This window comes from Sinocyclocheilus grahami, unplaced genomic scaffold (assembly GCF_001515645.1).
Source record: "Sinocyclocheilus grahami isolate Dianchi unplaced genomic scaffold, SAMN03320097.WGS_v1.1 scaffold112.1, whole genome shotgun sequence".
In the NCBI taxonomy this organism is placed as follows: domain Eukaryota; kingdom Metazoa; phylum Chordata; class Actinopteri; order Cypriniformes; family Cyprinidae; genus Sinocyclocheilus; species Sinocyclocheilus grahami.
In genome coordinates this window covers 1,289,784-1,311,937 of record NW_015505291.1, presented here as the reverse complement: position 1 = coordinate 1,311,937, position 22,154 = coordinate 1,289,784, and the positions used below count along the sequence as shown (strand labels likewise).

At 37.6% G+C, this 22,154-nt stretch overlaps 1 protein-coding gene across 1 annotated transcript in view; it reads right to left on the bottom strand.

Annotated features, from left to right (window-relative positions):
- gabra4 (gamma-aminobutyric acid type A receptor subunit alpha4) overlaps positions 1-21,656 on the bottom strand; it is a 42,230-nt gene extending 20,574 nt beyond the window's left edge. The window contains exons 1-7 of the mRNA XM_016277466.1: positions 21,236-21,656; positions 20,943-21,061; positions 17,023-17,090; positions 15,413-15,633; positions 14,972-15,054; positions 8,191-8,334; positions 3,566-3,718 (exon numbers count right to left, since the gene is read on the bottom strand). Coding sequence (XP_016132952.1) covers positions 3,566-3,718; positions 8,191-8,334; positions 14,972-15,054; positions 15,413-15,633; positions 17,023-17,090; positions 20,943-21,061; positions 21,236-21,321 — 874 coding nt within the window. The 5' untranslated portion in view covers positions 21,322-21,656. The remainder of the gene's footprint in view (positions 1-3,565; positions 3,719-8,190; positions 8,335-14,971; positions 15,055-15,412; positions 15,634-17,022; positions 17,091-20,942; positions 21,062-21,235) is intronic.
- Between the last annotated feature and the right edge of the window lie 498 nt (positions 21,657-22,154).

Sequence of the window (22,154 nt, the reverse complement as noted above, 5' to 3'; positions counted from 1 at the left end):
CCCTGCTCTTCCCCCACTCACCATCATGGACAGCACTGTGACTGTAGTGGAGTCATTCAGGTTCCTGGGCACCACGATCTCTCAGGACCTGAAGTGGGACACTCACATTGAGTCCATTGTCAAAAAGGCCCAGCAGAGGTTGTACTTCCTTCACCAGCTGAGGAAGTTCAACCTGCCACAAGAGCTGCTGAAACAGTTCTACTCTGCCATCATTGAATCCGTCCTCTGCACTTCTATAACTGTTTGGTTCAACTTAGCTACCAAATCGGACCTCTGAAGACTACAGAGGATAATCCGGACTGCTGAGCGAATCATTGGTACAACCCTCCCCACTCTCCAAGAACTGCACTCATCCAGAGTGAGCAAAAGGGCTAGCAAAATCACTCTGGACCCCTCACATCCAGCACACTCCCTCTTTGAACTGTTGCCATCTGGTCGACGCTACAGAGCACTGAGCACCAGAACGACCAGACACAGGAACAGTTTCTTTCCTCAGGCAATCCATCTCATGAACACTTAACAATAATCGTGGAACACAGAACACTAGTATACATTATTTATTTAACACACATACTTATTTACATTTCAAATTTGCACATATCATACCTGTACATACAAAATTGTCTATATTATATATTGTGTTTTTGCTTTTTTTGTACATTGTCTATTTTGTATATTTGTATATTATTCTTTTTAGTATCTATGTCCTGTCTTGTCACTGTCATTCTGTTGCACTGTGGAGCTTCTGTCACTAAAACAAATTCCTCGTATGTGTAAACCTACCTGGCAATAAAGCTCATTCTGATTCTGATTCTGATTATATATTTGTACTGAATAACAAGACCAAAATACTGAGTTTTTTGTTTGTTTGTTTTGCAGTGTATGGTATGGTTATGCAAATATTGGTATTCATATGCTAATGTCCTCATGGTTCTGACATCATAACTTTGACTATTTCTGATCCTGACCCATTTTTATTTCTTAAACAAAGCAGACAAAAAAACAAAGCAAATCCTTTTATTAAACACTCCCAAACTAATTTCAAACTACATTGTGCTGACAAAAGTAGTAACAAAATCAGTAACGGAGCCATTTGGAAGCCAGCATCCTTCCAAAATACACTAGAGCCATGTGTAGAGAAAGCGAAATATGGAAGCCATCCCAGAACAGATAAACAACAGATCATTGTGGTCTCCTGCTGCGTCCATTCTGAACATGCACCGGCCATCAAAAACCCACTCTGTCATTACCCAGAAACCCCTTCACTAAGCACACTTCCATCTAGGACATGAAAATCCGTTCCTCTGGCCCGGGTCCAAGCGCACCGCTCTGTTAGTAGCCATCTGAAGGTGGGTCATTGTTACACTTTTCCAGTGGAGAATGAGAGCGTGCTATTCTCAGCATCTCTAGTGCCCCAGGTGAAGTGTGGAAGAAAACAGGAGGTGCGTGCACGAGTGTGCACGAGCGTGAACGAGTGTCTGTGGATGTAAAAGTGTTATGTCATGTTTGCAGCCAACAGATAAGGTCACAGCACATAAGGGCATTCAGCACTGATCAGGCACATGGTGCTAAGAAGATAAGAGACTAGTAGTGTAAAACTCCAAACATGCACCACACACGAGAATGGCCTTTTCTTTTTGTGTTGTACATTTGGCTGCTCACAAAATAATGTTCTTGCTTATAATTTTTTGAGTTGTTTTCCAGTACAAATATCTAAACCTTCTTTAATCAAGATATATTTACTTGAAAAGATATTAAGTCTGGTTTTCTGAAAAATGCCCCAAAATTAAGTGAGTTTATGTTTAAAACAAGAGAAAATAGCTGTCAGCGGGGTAAGAAAAATAGACTTAATTTAAAGGGAAAACAAGATTATTTTTCTGACCCCACTGATAGATTTCTTTTCTTGTTTTAAGCATAAATTCAAATTAATTTTGATAAATTGTTCAGAAAATAAGATTTAATTTGTATCTTTATTTAAGAATGTTTAGATATTTTTACTGAAAAACACAACAAAAATAATAAGTATTTTTGCAGTGACTGAAACTATTTTTTGAAAATATGGTTCAAAATCTTTTACTGAATTAGAGTAAAAAATTTTTTATGAAACGTGTAACTCAGTTTGAAAATATAATAGGCGTACACTTGCTTACATTTTGAGTTCATTTGATCCTGCAACGCACACACAAAATAACTCTCTCTCTCGTTTTCATAGTACCGGGAATCGCCAATTACCTCATGTTACGATACACATGGTGGGTTGCCGTGATTTTGCCAAGTAAGACACGTTCCTGGATCAACATCTTTTGTTGATCCTGGATCAACATTACTGTTCAAAAATATAGACTAAACCAATCCCTACCCCTAAACCTACCCATAATTTATTCCTAAAATCAGTGCGAAATGATAGCTGATTAACAAGGGTATAGAAGCACCTAACCCTGATCGTAAGCCTAAAACATATATTTTCTGAAAAGTTATCCCTCAATTCTGATTGGTTAATTGGAATGTTGTTCCAGGATCAACAAGGATGTTGATCCAGGAACATGTTGTACTTGGTGAAATCACGGTCACCACACATGGTGACACATGTTATGATTCAGTAGCTCGTGAGGCATCACAGCATCGTAATTGGATCAGGACTAAAGTCGCAAAAAAATAACACTTTAACACAAATAGAAAATTCCTTCAAGTAGATAGTCGGTTATCTTATTCTGGGTTTTAAAAAAGTCTCTTATGCTCACCAAGGCTGCATTTATTTTATTAAAAATACAGTAAAAACATAAATTAAAATAATTGTTTTCTATTTGAATATATTTTAAATTGTAATTTATTCCTGTGATGCAAAGCTGAATTTCCAGCATCATTACTCCAGTCTTCTGTGTCACATGATCCTTCAGAAACCATTCTAATATGCAGATTTGCTGCTCAAGAAACATTTCTCATTATTATCAATGTTGAAAACCGTAATATTTTTGTGAACTATGATATATAAATTTTTTCAGGATTCTCTAATGAATAGAACTAACCCCAAATTTTGAACAATAGTACACCTATTGACTTGCGAATTTGAGCATGTAAATCTGCTCTAGTTGTCATAAGATCATACTACAGAAAAATGCAAAAAAAGAAAGCAAATATCTGACATTTTTAACCGCTGTGTGAAAGTGTTAAAGTTTCTGTGACAAAAGTTTCATGTACAAAGTGCATGAATATTTAATGATGCCAGCTTTAAGGCAGACTGTCATTTGCTAAACAATTTATCATTGCATTTCACGCACCACACAGAATATCTTTAGCATTGTAATCTGGGTAAAAAGTTGATGCTAACCCACTTTCAAAAGTGGCCTTTACCCGGGGTTAAAAGAAGACATTAACCCAGGGTTACGCACAGCGAAATAAAACAAAAAGAAAAAGGAAGAGAAGCATAAAGAAAGAGAAACGGATAGAGGGACGGAGGGAGGAAGATATGACAGAAGGAAGCAGCTCTTTTCTCCGTATTTGCATGAAAATGGTGTTGGCGGCTCAGAGGGGGAAACGGTGCAGAAGATTTGAGAGTAACACGTACCAAAGACAGTTCTGGCGGGCACGGATTCCTTATTTATCCAGAAAGACACTTGAGAAAGGATTACAGTCATGATGCAGGGGATGTACGTCTGAATCATGAAGTAGCCCATTTTCCGTTTCAAGTGGAAGTAGACCGTCATTACCACATATTCACCTGAAAGAGCAGAGAAAGAGAAACAGGAAGTGTCATATTAGCCCGAAAATCGCCACACAAAGGAACAAGGTCAGAATGACAGTCTGTCACAACGGCAGACTTATTTTGGCTGAACAGTAAAGTTTTCTGGCTGTTAAGCTGCGCTGGCAGATTCATCTTATTTTAACAGAATGAGGCTCACAGCCGTATTGGGAAACAGTGCTCCAGTAATCAAAACACACACTGAATGCTCCAAATCTCTTATGTAATTTTGATCAAAAAGACGTAATAAATAAACAAATGCCATTGTTTTTTTCCCCCTTCTGTTTAACCAATTGCTCTAAAAAACCAAGCCGATCTGCAAGCATTCACGCTGACCTTTACGTTTAAGCTGACATTAGGCCTTGTGGCATGAGTATAAAGGTTTTTCTTTTAATCTAGCTTGCATTGCTATCAGCTATTCTCCATATGCATTGATCAGGTGACTCGGACACGGACTAGGTGTCTCTGAACACGTGCACACTGATAAAATCATTCCTTCGGATGAGACGTTAAACTGAGGTCCTGACTCTCTGTGGTCATTAAAATCCCATGGCACTTCTCGTAAAGAGTAGGGGTGCAACCACAGTGTCCTGGCCAAATTCCCTCCACTGGCCCTTGTCAATCATGGCCTCCTAATTATTCCCATCCATTGAATTGGCTCTATCTTTCTCTCTCCTCTCCACCTGTAGCTGGTGTGTGATGAGCATACTGGCGCTGTTGTACTGTGGCTGCTGTCGCATCATCCAGGTGGATGCTGCACACTGGTGGTGGTTGAGGAGAGACACCCCCCCCCCAAATGATTGTAAAGCGCTTTGGGTGTACAGCAATACACAATAAAGCGCTATATAAATGCCTCATTCATTCATTCATTCATTCAAAATGGACTTAACTGTAACGTAGCTTAAAGAGCCTGTCGGTTTGTGGTATTTGTAACGCGCAGGACAAACTGTTAAGACATAAAATCTGTGGTAGCTTAATGTTTAAAATGTAATTCTCCTTTAGAGTAAGCAGTTTAAACAAAACTAGATTTGCATTCCCAGAAAGAAACAGCAGTTTTTGAGTTTTAGGTAAGTTTAGGTTTTCTGTGTCAATTAAATACTATGCTGTTTCACATATAAACACTGTTAAAGGGATAGTTCACACAAAAATGAAAATTCTGTCATTAATTACTCACCCTCATGTCATTCCAAACCTGTAAGACCTTCGTTCTTCTTCAGAACACAAATTAAGATATTTTTGATTAAATCTGAGAGCTTTAGACCCTGCATAGACAGCAACACAACTGAAATGTTCCTAGGCCCAAAAATGCAGTATAGGGACGCTGTTAAAATAGTCCATGTGACATCAGTGATTCAACTGTAATTTTACGAAGCTACCAGGGGCGGCTCCAGAGAATGTTGAACGCAGGTGCTGAGGGGGTGCTAGATCACTGACAGGGGGAGCTGGGCAATTAAAAGTAAATATAACCAAAACAGGTTATTATTATTTTTTATATGAATAATAAAATAAATATAAGGCAAATTCGCCCACTCCATTTTGTAATATTCTCTAATTAGCCTGTGTAGTCCGTATGAAATGGTGCTTTTTTTGGGCACGTCCATATGGAGATGGCAAGTCAGCGTCGACATTCGGCAACTTCATCTTTGCAGCCGACACTGACTCAGAAAGCACTAGTTTATTAATAAATAATTAAAATGTCTTCTTTCCCCCCCGACACATTCATAATCAATTTGCCGGTGCTTTGAGGCAATAGCTTTATGAGCGGCCTGCCTATATATTAAAGGATGGTTAAGTATATTATTATATTAATCAATTTAATATAACATGCGGCTAGTTGACTAGAAAAATCTTTAGTCGGGGGCAGGCCTACTTAGCAGAAGTAAGCACTCCATTTTTAAAATAAAATGCTATAATGGCATTACGAAATGTGCGACAGTCGCAAATCACGTTGTTATTGCATTGCACGAGTTATGCACGCAAAGAGTCAGGGATGTTCATATTAACCATTTAACCATTAACCGAAAGTAAAAAAAAAGACAGAATAAAACTATCAGTTTAAATGGTTTAAAAGGTATTTTGCTGCATGGTGAAAGAAAAGTATGCTATACATATTTGTTTACCCACGGGGAAAAAATCAACCAAGGGCATCAGTTTAATAAAAGTAGGGAAAAAATGCGCACTTTGAAACCCTGCATCCAACACAAGCCTGACTCATCACGGGTCGAGAGTAGGATAGATGACTGACAGACCGTGCTGGAGTATTTGCTGCTCAGCAGATCCTGAACTCACTGACAAATATCTGATCTTGTAAGATTAGATGTGCTCCTTTACACAGAGTGTGTGTGAACGCGAAGTCGAAAGTGAAAGTGAACAGCGAGCGTACATTCAAAAGCGATTTCAATACCCGCATATTGATAGCGTGAAAATTATAAACAATATAAAAATGTTTGCGGGAGCGGGTGGTAATGGTCAGAAATTCAGCAGGAGCGGCATTAAAAAACAGTTCTGCGGTGAGCTCTATACTTGACTATCCGCACATTTTATTTTTTAATAAAAACTAGACACATTGTGCACTGAGGTAGGCCTGCTATTTATTTTTGTCTGACGAAAAAAAGACTCTACCGGTTCTTTAAGGTACATTGAAGGATTCAGTGTGTTTTCGTTTTGTCATTAATGAATGTTAATTATTTAATTGAAAAATATTTAGTGTAGGCCTACTTATTTTATTCTTTTTATTTGTTATTTTATTCAGTTTTTCTCTGTTTTCAGAAGCACTGCAGGTGCATGATAATTTGACGATGTGTGAATTCAGGTTCTGTTGTTGCTCTGTTGTTCTGTATGCTGCTGTTTGCATTTTAAAATAAACCTGTGATTTTATTTTATTTTTTTAATGGGTCACAGACACACATCCATTCTATTTTTATTTAATACTAATTTATTACTCTAATTTGATCAGTTAATGGTTAATGTTCGGATAACAATTAACGGTTGTCGGTCAGGAAAATTAAAAATTAAAATTTTTTGTTATTAGCTTGTTTGTAAAATACAATAGGCTACAGCCTGTATATAATTGATTCCAGGAAAAAAAATCTGTGGGGGTGCTATGGGGGTGCTTTTGTCTTTCTTGGGGGTGCTGAAGCACCTGCTAGCCCCTCCCTAGCGCCGCCCATGGAAGCTACACATGCGTCGTGGTACTCTTGATAATGGCAGAGGACAGTAGAGGAGGAGGAGGAGGAGGAGACGAATTGTTGAATAAAATCGTTATTTTTGTTTTGTTTGCACACAAAACGTATTCTCGTAACTTCATAAAATTATGGTTAAACCACTGATGTCACATGGACTATTTTACCGATATCTTTCCTACCTTTCTGGGCCTGGGAACATTTCAGTTACAAGCTGTCTATGCAGAGTCAGAAAGCTCTTGCATTTCATCAAAAATATCTTAATTTGTTTTCAGAAGATGAATGAGGGTCTCACGGGTTTGGAACGACACTTTAAGACTAAAGACCCATTCACACCAAGGACAATAACTATAAAGACAATGATAAATATATAGTTCTACAATCGTTCTCAATATTAAAGAATAGCAGAGTCCACAGCACAACTACAACGATACATGCACAGAGAAACGATATAGTTGGAATCACTTTCAGAACGATTTTTTTTCCAGTCAGAATCCATCCTGCTATCACAAGCTCGAGAATTTAAAGCGGCAGACGAACCTGTGCTTAGAATAAACAGACGATATCATCTGCTGGTGTGGACACTAATATTGTTATCTTTATAGTTATCTTTATAGCTATCGTTCTTGGTGTGAACGGGGCTTAACACTGTGTTCCAACCAGGCGCAACATGGTAAGACATTTTGTTGTATTGAAAATGCTGTATATTGTGACATAATAACAACCAGTCAGAACTTTTTATTATTATTATTTTTAAAATATGGTTTATGGGGAGCAGAATTTTAGACCAGTGATTTACCGTAGGATGGCCCACATACATAGAAACCAAGCAACTGACAAAATGTCCTGTCATGATCAGGGCTGGTTTTGACATGTTGCTATAAATGGTTGAAAATATGAAAAAAAAACCTGACCAATCACAATTCTAATATGAAAATAGATATGAGATTTTTTTAAATATATAAAATGAGCTATATAGTTTGGGCTGAATTAATCACAGAAATGCAGCTTTTCACCACAGGAATAAATCACAGTTTAAAATATATTCAAATAGAAAACAATCATTTTAAATTGTAATAATATTTTACAATATTACTGTTTTACTATATTTTTGAGCAAATAAATGCAGCCTTGGAAAGCATAAGAGGCTTCTTTCCAAAACATAGAAAATCTTACAGACCCCAGACATGTGAACAGTCGTATACTGTATATTTCAAGATATTTGCAGCAAAAATGTTGGTGTCACTGTTATGTGTTATGTGTCTGTACCTGTGATGGACTTTACAGTCTCACTCGACACAGTCTGTCCGATCAGGTCATACTGTACCAGGCTGGACGACTCAGGTGGGACCTCCACAGAATGCTGCGGGCCTTTAGTCCAGGTGTAGATCATCTCAGTCTTTGGGTAGGCATCTGACACAAAAAACAGAGGAAAAAGTGTGGAAGAAAAATATGCACAACCAACCGAGAGAACTTCAGGTTTATGAGGATTGTCAAGCAAAATCGATTCAAGAATTTGAGTGAATTTCACAAGGAATGGACTGAGGCTGGGGTCAAGGCATCAAGAGCCACCACACACAGACGTGTCAAGGAATTTGGCTTCAGTTGTCGTATTCCTCTTGTTAAGCCACTCCTGAACCACAGACAACGTCAGAGGCGTCTTACCTGGGCTAAGGAGAAGAAGAACTGGACTGTTGCCCAGTGGTCCAAAGTCCTCTTTTCAGATGAGAGCAAGTTTTGTATTTCATTTGGAAACCAAGGTCCTAGAGTCTGGAGGAAGGGTGGAGAAGCTCATAGCCCAAGTTGCTTGAAGTCCAGGGTTAAGTTTCCACAGTCTGTGATGATTTGGGGTGCAATGTCATCTGCTGGTGTTGGTCCATTGTGTTTTTTGAAAACCAACGTCACTGCACCCGTTTACCAAGAAATTTTGGAGCACTTCATGCTTCCTTCTGCTGACCAGCTTTTTGAAGATGCTGATTTCATTTTCCAGCAGGATTTGGCACCTGCCCACACTGCCAAAAGCACCAAAAGTTGGTTAAATGACTATGGTGTTGGTGTGCTTGACTGGCCAGCAAACTCACCAGACCTGAACCCCATAGAGGTATTGTCAAGAGGAAAATGAGAAACAAGAGACTGATGAGCTGAAGGCCACTGTCAAAGAAACCCGGGCTTCCATACCACCTCAGCACTGCCACAAACTGATCACCTCCATGCCACGCCGAATTGAGGCAGTAATTAAAGCAAAAGGAGCCCCTACCAAGTATTGAGTACATGTACAGTAAATGAACATACTTTCCAGAAGGCCAACAATTCACTAAAAATGTTTTTTTTATTGGTCTTATGAAGTATTCTAATTTGTTGAGATAGTGAATTGGTGGGCTTTTTTTAAATGTGAGCCAAAATCATCACAATTAAAAGAACCAAAGACTTAAACTACTTCAGTCTGTGTTCACTGAATTTATTTAATACACGAGTTTCACAATTTGAGTTGAATCACTGAAATAAAATAACTTTTCCACGACATTCTAATTTATTGAGATGCACCTGTATATATATTCTATAGAATATATGTGTGCATAACACTGACAGTCAGACCATATCTGTGACATTGTGTGTATCCCAGTGGAAATGAAACAGATTAATGAGATTAAACAGAGAGTAAATGGACACTTCTGCTGCAGTCTCCTGATGCTCATATTTTCCTTCAGAGAAAAAAAGCCTTAAGTAAAATGGAAACAAATGAGGCAATAGCTTGGCATATTGCTGGAAACTAGAGATCAGAGGAAAATATTTGTTTGCATTGAGATTTATGATTGCAGATTTTGGTAGCTTTAGCAAATCTGAGCACAGTTTGAGACATCGGTGAGATTGTATAGTTACATGTGAGATTAGAATTTCATTTCATTTTTAAACTGCAAACGTTTTTAGTCTAACTCAGTATTTTGTCTTCTTTTTCAGAGCAAATATCTAAGCATTCTTAAATGACAATGCATTTACAATTAAGATAGTTTATGCTTAAAACAAGAACAATTATCTGCCATTGGGGTATGAAATGACCTTATTGACAGATTTTTGTCTTGTTTTAAGCATAAACCTTCTTCATTTTGATGCATTTTTTTCAGAAAACAAGACTTAATGCCTTGAAGAATGTTTAGATATTTGTCCTAAAAACAAGACAAAATATTGAGGAAGAAATAAATAAAAAATAAAAAAGGTCCCATTTGTGATTTTTCTTTCCAAGAACTGATGCAATTTGACAATCAGAAGACCGAAGTTCAACATTTATGATCTGATTATACTTCTTCCATGTCAACAACTGTCTAGATTTTTCTATTTTTATTTCCCCAAAGGAAATAAAGGAGTTAATACTTCAATTAAACATATCTGAGAACTTCATTATGTCGCTTGAGCGACGAAAGAGCAATCTTTGAGCAATAAATCTTCCTCTGGGTATGCCTACGCATGGAACTGTGCGTATTAGTCCGCGAGCTCAGGGTCGAACGGTCGCCGCTAAGACACTGATCTTTCCTCACTGCTGCCCACTTCCTCCACTGTGCGTGCCAATCTCAAATCCGAGCCAAGCAGAACAATCATCCTGACACAGAAATCAGATCCGCTGAGATGTTCTCCTGCTTGGAATCAGACAGATTTAATTTATGGAGGAGAAATCCATACATCAAATGGCTCACGCTCTCGGAGTAGAGACTGACTGCACATCCAGGAGTCCGTCGGCACGTTCCCTGCGCTCCTGTCCTCCTTTGAGATCATCATCATCATAGTCTCTATCTTCCTTAATTCTCTTTTTTTCTCTCCTCCTCGCTGTCTCTTTCTCCATTTCTGTTTCTGAACCCCCACACACTGGGAAATAGAGCAGAGGAAGGGCTTCCAAGACACCCACCAACAACCCCATGAAAATAGAAAGAGAGTGCGCAAGAGAGAAGAGAGAGGGGACAGAGAGACTAAGCTAGTTTTGATCCAAAGTCACGCTGGGCATGACAGAATCTTTCGAGGGGAATTGAATGAACCCATGCGGGAGAGAGAGACGGATCAGTAAAACATGAGTATAGTTACGAACTCTTTTCTGATGACTCAAACTTGTCAGCACAAAACTTTCTGTCACGATGCTTATGTTTGGTTTCTAGCTGCCAGGCCATTGCTAAGTGGTTTCCAGGGTTAACTAAAATGAAGCCATTTTTATTACTTGGAATAAAATAAACATTAACTGAAAAAACAAACAAACAAAAAAAACGTTTATTTCAGCTAGTTGCCAAGGCAACAATTCTCTTTCATGTTTAGTTTAACTTAAAGTACCAAAATAACTAAAACATAACCCAATAAAAAAGCTAATGAAAATTAAGAAAAAAAACACAACAAAATTTCATACAAAATATAAAATTAATCTTAAAAATATAAGTATTTTATCAATGTTAATAAAATAATACTGGTGGTTTCTAAAATGCCCAGAAAGATTTTGCAGGCAAAATCCAGTCATTTCAAAAGGAATTTATGCAATCAGGAGTTTTGTGGGGGTTTTTTTCCAAATAAAAAAATTTGATTGTAATTTAACATTTTCAAGGCTTTGTAAAAAACATTTTGTAATTGTATTTCAATATGACAATAAATAATAACAATTTACTGTACTGTATATATGAATAATATCCTTATTATTCAGTTTATTATTATATTTGATTACTAAATTAAAACATTAAACAAAATAAATAGGGCCTATTACTATTGTAATATTTGATTGTAAAATAATAAATTGAGTACTAAACAACAACAGCAATAATAATAATAATAATAATAAATATTTTTATTACAACTGTAAAATAACAATACCAATATTTATGGCTGCCTTAATCTCTTCATTTTCAAATATTAAACCAATGAGTTTTTATTGCGGTGGAAAGTAAGTATGCAGAAGAAAGGAAGTAAGGAAGTGCAGTAAACAGCAAAACTATTTACGCTACAAACCAGTGTGTTTATAATTGTGACAACACATTAAACTAGTATGATAAAGACCAGTTTGCAATATCAAGCAGCATAACAAGCTGTTTTGTAAGGCTAAAAATAACTGGAAGTGGATGACACAGAAAGCCTTGCACATTAAAGTTACAAACAGCTGCACCACTCTTCCATTAAAAATAAGGTGGATAAGTGGTTCTTATTACAAATTTAGGAAGATGGATGGCGTATAGTTGCGTTCATAAATGTACATTATAAGCATTCAAGTGGTTTCAACATTTACCGCAAACTGCAACACTGAAAACACCTGAATATAAGCTGCGCGTGTAATTGAACACAGTGCCACGCTTCACCCTGAAACACGCAACACAATATTTATTTAATTAAATCGCAGCCTCTGTGATTAGATAATCATTCTGCACTTTTATTTCAATTAATCGAGCAGCCTTACAGTGCAGAATGAACTACACAGTAAGATTTAGTCCTGTTCAAATCACTACCCCCTGAGTGATTGTGACCCAAGCAAACATCACTAATACATGAATACAGAAGAAAGTAAATGGCATGACATGAGAGAGGAGCAGAAAACTGTAAAGAGTGCAAAGGAAAGACCGTAAAATAAAAACGAGATCTGTTATAGGTCTGCGCTATCCCGGGGCAGGAGGGAAAGCTGTGCTGACCTTCTCGGCTCTACAGGGGACAAACAGCTATCTGTCTAGATGCTTCCCCTCCGGCCCAGAGAAAAGACAGAAAGATGTATAAGACAAAGAAGAGAGAACGAGATATCCGTCAGCACATTAGCGCAGCCACCACTAAAAAACCAAAACATTGAGATCGTCCTCCATCACAATGTCACAATGCGCCAGCAGGAGCTCTCTGGACTGATTTTATCTCCAGATCTTCCAGCAGTCTCCATAAAAGAGCCCTACCCACCTGCCACATATTCCCATTTGAGATTACGCCTTCTTTTCAGATTTCTCTTTCTGTTCCTGAACTTTTTTTCACGTTTTCGTTTTCATTTTTGCTGACCGACTGTCGTGAACAGTCCTGCTGATATAGAGATTCTTTGTTCAGTTTTTAGAAAATGAACCAACTCTGTATTTACACACTCGGAGGAAAAAGTAATTTCTCCTTGTGGAGAAGAGCTGTTTTTCAAACCTCTAAGGTATTTGCTCTTAAATTAAACTTGTAGCTTATATACTGTGTATATATTTATATATGTATTTTTTCTCTCCCAAAGAAAAGAATGAACGTCATGAGTTTACATTTGCTTAGCCGACTATGAAAAAGTAACTATTCAGTGTTTAAACTAGCAGCCAGGGCAACAATATTGTGTTATGTTGAAATAGTTTTTTGTACCATAAATTCTCAAAGATCCTATGTTAAGAATGCAATACTAGCCTACTGCTTACTGCGTACTACACATTGTACATTGAATACTGCCTGCCATTTAAATTTAAATAAATACAACAATTTGTTTATTTGTTAAATATTTCAAAAATTATTTTTAACTTGTAACATTACTTGAATTGTCAAGTTGAGCGCATTGCATTGTGGGATGCAATATCCCATGCAGTATGGCAAATAAACAATTTAGCTATTCCACACATAAAATGTTTATACCACTTACTGTATACACTATCGTTCAAACGTTTGGGATCGGTAAAGAAACTAATACATTTATTCAGACACATTCAATTGGCCAAAAGTGACAGTAAATATATTTATAATGTTTCAAATAAATGCTGCTCTTTTGAACTCTTTTCAAAATTGCTAATAATAAAAAAACGTTTCTAGTGAAGAAAATCAGCATATTAAAATGATTTCTGAAGGATCATGTGACACTGAAGAATGGAGTAATGATGCTGGAAATTCAGCTTTGCATCACAGCAATAAATTATATTCTGAAATATATTCAAATACAAAACAGTTATTTTAAATTATAATAATAATTGCAGTATTACTGTATTTGGTCAAATAAATGCAACCTTGGTGAGCATAAGAGACTTCCTTCAAACGCATAAAACATCTCAAGGATTCAGTAGTGTATATACTATGCAGCAGAAATAGTATGTACAGTGTGCTGTTCTGAATATAGCCATAAACACAGTCTCAGTTTAGAATAGCATACTACCCTTACTATTTCTGCAATATAAAGACATGTCAGAAACGGTAAGTGTATTATGGTAGCATGTTATTTTGAATCAGCCACCTTTCCAATGTGTGTTTTGTGTGTGTTATAAGCTGAAGCAACATTTGCATTTGATTGGACAAAAACAAATGCAATGAAATTCAAACAAGTCATTAACAGTTTTGGCATTTTTCTGCTGCAGAAAGCCTCTTGAATTTTAAATTAGTATGCTAGAAATGAATTTTGTTAGCTTTTAAGAGCATACTAACGTATAGATGAACTGCAATTCTGTATTTGTAGGGTCTCTACACACAAAAGAAACCCTGGTTACACTTTACTTGAAGGGGTGTGCATAAGACTGACATGACACCTTCATAATCATGACATGACACCTACATAATCAAGACATGACACATGCCATGAATATGAAGGTTTTTTATGCATGTTTATGACAACTGTCATTGAGTGTCATTCGCTCAGTTATGTAATTTTTTATGCAAAGATGACATTGTTTGAGATGTCTTTGTTATGGGCTATGGTTAGGGGTAAGGGTAGGGGTAGGGTTAGGTCAAATAATGTCATATTTGCATTAAAAATGACATAACTGAGCGAATGACACTTAATAACAGTTGTCATAAACATGCATAAAACCTCCTTCATATTCATGACATGTGTCATGTCATGATTATGAAGGTGTCATGTCAGTCTTATGCACACCCCTTCAAGTAAAGTGTTAAATTTCTCGTTTGAATTGTTTAGTCATCTGACAGTGAAGAGAGAGAAAAATCCATTTTTAAAGAAGGGATTATTTCTGTGCTCTTCAAGAAACGCTTCATAAGTAATGTTCCTCTCCTCACTCCAAACACGTTTCTTTACTCTGAAATACTGGCTCAAATCATGCTTTAGTGTTCTGTGGGATGAAAAAAATCAACATATATAAAGTGTAATCCTCACAGCTGCCGAACTTCAGCGGGCAGGAGTGGCCATCCATGGGGAAATTGACAAGTCTCATTGGACATTCTGCAATTATTGTCAACCTGTCAAAAAAACAAAAAACCATACACACAGATAAAATGGTTAAAATATTGAGGATGTCATGTCCACCAATGCCTTCAAAGTACTATACACCAAGTAAGACATGTTCCTGGATCAACATCCATTTCTATCAACCAGCTAGCATTGCAGTGTTAGTCTTAGGGCGGCGTTTGAGGCTTCAACAACATTCATATCAACCTGCCATTTTCCACTGAACACAAATGATGTTGCAGGACCAACAAAAGATGATCCAGGAACACATCCTACTTGGCAAAACGACGGTCACCCACGAGCAAACATAGCCTGCCAAAGTCTTTTCAGCATAAATCGGACTCAGGACTGGACGGATGCATGCTGTACCTCATAGTGTACAGGATGGTACCATTCTTCATGATTCGGAAGAGTCTGTTGGGTGCCGTCATGTTGTGAGCCACAGATCTTTTGCCGTTCCTGAAGAACGTGTCGGGGGTCCAGACTTTGGTCACCATCAGGTTATTTAGCCGGAGGATCTCCACCGGGCCATCATACTTCAACCGCCTATCCACCCACGTCTGGCGGAAGAACACGTCCATGGTGTACTCCTGGAAAAAAACACAGACATAGAGCAGTCAAAACTGCACGCAAATCAATCTGACTTACTCCTGACAGAATGCTTCATTAGAGTGGTTCTGTAAAAAGCAACAAAAAAAAATAATCCACCATAATCTTGCAAAAATATCTGTCTAAGCATTTAAACAAACACTTCTCCTCACGCTGACAAACTGTACTCCTGCCAAATTCCCCTGTAACCCTTAAAAATAACATAACATCAAAACCCTACTTTTTAATCTTGATATTAACTCAAGGATTTCTCATCAAATTCTTCCAAGAAAGAAATGTCTTGTAAAAAATCCTCTGTAACCCTTAACTCCTTAAAAAAAGCAACATAAATTAACCCTATTTACTTGAAAAAATGTCTTAAACTGTGCAGATTCACCAAAAAACCAAAGTATGCATCTCATGAACTCTAGCATTTTCAATCAAATTCCTCCAAAAAGAACTTCCTTGCAGACAAATCCCCTGTAACTCTTAAAACATAATCAATAAAATAAAAACAAAATGAAGTATGCTTACTTTTTAAAGACATCCTTGTATTACCTTGTAAAAAATTACATTTATTACAAGGAAATAACATTTATTTTCATAATCTTGCAGCAAAGATCAAACTTTCTACACATCTGAAACAACTTTTTCTTTTCTTCTAATGTAATCAAGGTTGTGTGGGCAGGGAAAAATAACAGTAACCAACAATATTTTTGTGTTTTTTCAAGAGCCAATAAAATCTGCTGTAGAAATATATATATATTTTTCCAAGTTGTAAATAAAACAAAGACTGCAGGAGTACGTTTTACAAGAAAATACCATTTCAGTTTTTCTACTTCAAAACTTCACATTTAATTAAATGTTTTACTTGCCGTTTCTTTGTAATTATTTGTAACAATTTATGAGTTAAAAGTGTTTCTGCACTTTTTTTGTGTGTACTGCAGAAAACCAGCTGAATATTCAGTTTCACGCCTGGAAATATATGACATTACGGAAGCTGAATGCATTAAGAATGCCATTTTGTGATTATTTTTACGACAGCCTGTACCAGTCTGAGCTAAACACTGTAAGTTTGGTCACATTTAGTGCTGTTGTGCTCTAGTGCGAGGTGCTGAACCTCATATTGCTCTCAGGGGTACATACCTGCTGAAATTGTTGACTCAATCACATTTTTATTTTTTTTTTGAATTTCTACTTGTTTCACTCTGACTAAGCAGACAACTGCACCTTGCACTGATCTAAATAGCAAGCTGGCTGAATTATTTATTTTAATCGTATCTCAGCGGACGTATATGACACCTTATATAACAGCTGCTCGTGCACACATACATGTATACACACAAATCCAACGTGTTCACACATAATCATAAACATCTCAGATCGCTCACCATCTCTACGTCGGAAACTGGGCCAAAACTTGTGACGTAAATATCGGTCTTCACTTCCGTCACTGGACCTGGTCAGACACAGGAATCAGAATCACATTAAACCCCTTATGACTAGAAAGTAGAAATAGATCTGAAATAAATGCACAGAACTGATGTGATCTATGAATGTGACTCAAACCAGGTATTACGAATGAAATGAATGGATTAACACAGGATTGCTTTTGCTATTTATTTTTTATTTTTTTGCTGTCAAATTCAACATGAATCCACGTTCTCGACTCATTCGACTTCCATATTAAAAACAACCTATATTGGCCAGGACTTGATTTGAACAATCAGGAATTTATCTGATGGTGTAAAGTGCGTTTCATGTCAGAATGGAATCAGAGCTAAACGTGAGTCACAGTGGAGTGGAAAATTTGTAATTATTTGCTAATATTGTGTAACCTTTATGACAATATTACGAAGTGTTAGAGAACTACTATTAAGATTTTAGAAAGGCTGCATTACCTACAGTATTAAAGTAGTCTAAAACAACACATAAACAGCTATTTGGCTGTTGGTTCAAATCAAAGGAATAGTTCATCCAAAAATTCACCTTCAGGCCACCCAAGATGTAGATACGTTTGTTTCTTCAGAACAGACTTGGAAAAATGTAGCATTACATCACTTGCTCACCAATGGATCCTCTGCTGTGAATGGGTGCCATCAGAATAAGAGTCCAAACAGCTGATAAAAACATCAGAGTAATCATTATCACATGTAATAGCACTGTTGTATCACTGTTTACAAAATTGTAAACAGTGCTTGGTCTGTGCATATTTCTCTTCAGATTCAGACAAGATGACTTTTATCACTGGATGAAGCTATTTTATGGATAGAGGACTCGTATTTTAGCCGCAAGCAAAAGTTTGAAGTGAAAAACATTGTAATGATGGGTTTGTTTCCTACAAACATGCAGCTTTTCACTTGATAGACTCGTTGTGTATATTACTTGTGGATTATTGCTATGTTTTTATCAGCTGTTTGGACACTCATTCTGACGGCACCCATTCACTGCAAAGGATCCATTGGTGAGCAAGCGATATAATGCTAAATTTCTCCAAATGTGTTCTGATGAAGACACAAACTCATCTACATCTTGGATGTGACGTCAGCCAAAAGGAAAGGCAGATTATTCAGATTTTTTTTTTTAAACATACACTGTCAAATACTGCACAATATGAACATGATTGTGTATTAGGAAAGGAAATGGGCACAGGTTGGATTTGTACTTTTCTCTGACTGAAGCCATTTATCATTTATTTATCTACTTTTACAAAATTCTTGTGGAGCGAAAAATTTAAAAAACACAAACAAATAAAGACCAAAAGTGTTCCCGAAAACAGACTCAGGCACTCATAGCTCTAAATCACATGATTAATCTCTGAACCGTCTCATTGGTTGAACTTGTGAGGGTTGAACTCCTAATGTTCTAGAGGCTCTCTGATAGATGCTTGACTAAATCACTTGAGAGAGAAGTGCCTTCAGTCAAACACAAGAAAATGGATTATCTGTCATTAAACAGACACTATGAGCATCTCTCACAGTTGACAACCATGAATCCTACAGAAATATGAAAGACAGGAACAATCTCACAAACTCAGTCCACTGCACACAGCAATCAAAAAAGAGATCTTAATATCTCAAATCTTGCTTCTATACAAATAAGATTAAACTGAGAGTAAATGGAGGATTCTCAGGTCTCCTGTTTTCAGATGCATCTCCTTTAGAGATTCAAAATATATTTCAACAGTGCCTCAAACTGCACAGATTTGCCAAAAGACCACAGTGTGCAATCAAAAGTCAAAGGTCTCAATATGAAGCTGCTGTTCACATTCACTTTATAGCTCTATACGCTTACTGCATGACGATTATCTCATTTGTTTCTATTGTTATTTATTTAGATTTAAAATTGTAATTAAAACTAGCAGAGAACTTCACTCAGTCTCTCAAGCTATAAAAGAGCAACCACTGAGCAATTTTTCTTTTCTCAAAAATGTAATTCCAAAGCATGCATTATTTCTTCAGTGAAACAGAAGGAACATTTTCACACAGCTTTTTTTTCAATATAACAACAGTTCATGTAGTTTATTTTTTTCGAAGTTGTAAATAAAACAAAAAATATTAGAGTACATTTTACAAGAAAATACTATTTCAGTCTTTCTACGTCAACATTTCACATTTGAGTCAGTGTTACTTGCTGTTTCTTTGTAATTATTTGCAAAAATTACTAGCAATTCCTGAATATTGTGAGAAACATTTGTGAGAAAATGGTTTCAAAGTAAATCCTACTCCATTATTTCAGTAGTGTCATTAGTCAAGCTCTAGAAAGTACCAAAACACCCTTTTAAGTATCATAAAATGACTCATGTTCTATGTTCCAAGCCATCTGAAGCCATAATGCAGCTTGTATGAGAAACAGAAACTCAAAATTTAGCTTGTTATTTACAAGAAAAAAAAATCTTTCTCTTGAGCCACTGATTTCAGAAGACTTACAGTGGACAATTCATATGGACTACTTTTATGGTGCTTTTTTGTCACATGCACCATTAATCAAATTTGCTCTTTTTATGTTCCACAGAAATAACAGGTTCAAAACAAAATTAGAGTGAATTTTCATTTTTGGGTGAACAATTACATAATACAGCGTATTTTGAAAAGTGCATTTCTTCAAACCCAAGTCCTCATGACACAACAATCAGATGACAACAAGAAGGCCAGTGATAAGAGATGCACCCGAGCCCTGATATCTATCGTCTCTGAAGCACTGCATTCTTTGGCAAGGGCAACTCATGCGATCCTACTAGAACTGTGAACCCACACCATCTAGATGAGAGCTGATCAAGCTCCTCCAGCCTGATCCAGCTCCGCTGGAGAGCTCTTGTCATGTGAAGGTGGGTGTGCTGCTCTGTTTGGAGAGATGTGCTCTCTGCCTCTTCACTAAAGTTACATAAAAAACAGAGCTTCATTCCCTGAGCTCCAATCACATCCTGGCATTACGCATAGAGATCCACAAGCTTTGATTTGATTATTTATTTCTTGACTAAAAAAAATGAAATGAGGAAAAGGGGATAGCGGAAACTGTGACGTGTGCAGCAAGTCTTGATGTTTTTCTTTATATAGTAACTTTCATCAATAAGTCATTAATCAAGATTATATAATGATTAATACATCACTAGCTCATGTGTATAGGCTGAACATATTTAAATTTGCATCCACACTAACTGATGATCTCTGAGGCAATTTTTTAAATGACTATTTAAAGTGTTAGATTTTAATAAATACACACGCGAAGTTTAAAATCTATTTTTAAATCTTTCAAGAAAACTCTAAGGGGTTAATTCTGAAGTTTCAAGCACTATGACCACAGTCAAATTTTTCATGCTAATGTACTCAAAACTAGAGCTACAATAAAAGTAGGCGATGCTGACCACCAATTATACAGCAGCAAACCATTTGGCTTCGCAAAACAGGTTAAAACGCTGATGCGCGCTGTTAAAAGATAGGAGAGCGTGGGGAATGTGAGCGGTTTACGCTCACAAAGCGAACATCTGTACTCTTCCTACTTAAAATATGCATTAAGCGGCTTTCTCGGCGCGATTACATAACCAAACTCGCTTAAACAAACAAAAGGCACCGATCTAACAGATACATGGACGGCAGAGAAAGAAAGTGGGCAGCAAAAGGATATTTGGAGTTGGCATACACCTCCATCTCCCCTCAGAGGACACCAACCCTCTCCAAACAAACAACACTTGGTAAACAGCATGCGACCTGCGTAAAAGCACAACATTTGGAGAGCTCGCTTTGCGCGAGAAGCTTTAAAAGCAACGTGCGCTTTATTTTTGGCCAAATGTTGGGATGATTTTGGCACGTACCCCCAAATCCAGGTCGGAGTCTGTTGTCGTATCCATCCAGAAGTCGGTCCAGAATGCGTGTGAAATTTTCCGGGTATAATTTCTCATCCTTTCTGATCTGTCCAGATATTCTCTTTATGCTAAAAACAACACAGAGCAAATTGAAGCATTTTAACATTGCGCACACATGAAATAAACACTTATTTTTCGTATCAATCAACTGCACAAACAGTTCAAAAACGCCCGGGTTTGTCGTTTGTAACCTCGAGGCGTAAAGATGCCATGCGTAACGCGCACATCCAGTTGGAACTCACCAAGCCGCCACACACAGAAAGTAGAGGAGAGTGGAAATAGAAGTGGGGTACATCGCAGTCACCATCTCCTTCTTGGCAGAAACCATGTTTACATGCCATTCTTTAAGCCTTCTTCACATTTCCCTTCGCCAAACGTCCCGAGGAAAGATCGAGGAAACGTGCGGCAGCGCGCAAGACGCGCTTCACCATCACCCGCAATGCCGTGCCAGCGAAGCATCCAAATCCAGAACTCGCTCTGCGCCCGATGGATCGCCTACATCCAAACCCCAAACTCAGTGGTTAAGAGAAGCATATGGTGAAGCATCCTGTGGAATCGTGCGTCTCGCTGTGAGGAGGTTAGAGGAGAGAGATGAGGACGCGCTTGATTCCTACACACTCGCCTCAGTGCCAAAATTGGGACGTGCGTCGGACGCGCAACACACTCACGAGCGCACTAAAGAGAAGTCTGCCTGCGAACGTTTGTGCGAGATCACTTTGGTGATGTAGTGGCGGCATTGCGCATGAGCTCACTTTACGCAGCAGTTCTCATGTCCGATCTTGCCCGTGGTAAACTTTGACTTTGGGGGACGGGTGTTAATTGATCTTGGCAACTAAAAGGTGCAAATTTGAATTCTACCGTTCTTGGATTATAATTAAACCCGCTTGCATTGCAAGATTAACAGCTCCTGCTCTCTCGGAAAATATCAAACTTTTCCGGGCTTGTAAATATTACAGCATATTGAAATGGGTCAGTGTTTGTCGCAACGTTACACACATGCTCGCGCACAATCCGAGGTACACTGTACAGGAAGTAGGACAAACCACACGCAGCTCCTGTACACCTGGGACAGGACAAAGTCTTCGATGTAGTATGCGTGTGTGCGCGTGCGTACTGTCCTGCAAAGAACATGCTTGGTTTCCCTCCTGGTCCCACATTCTA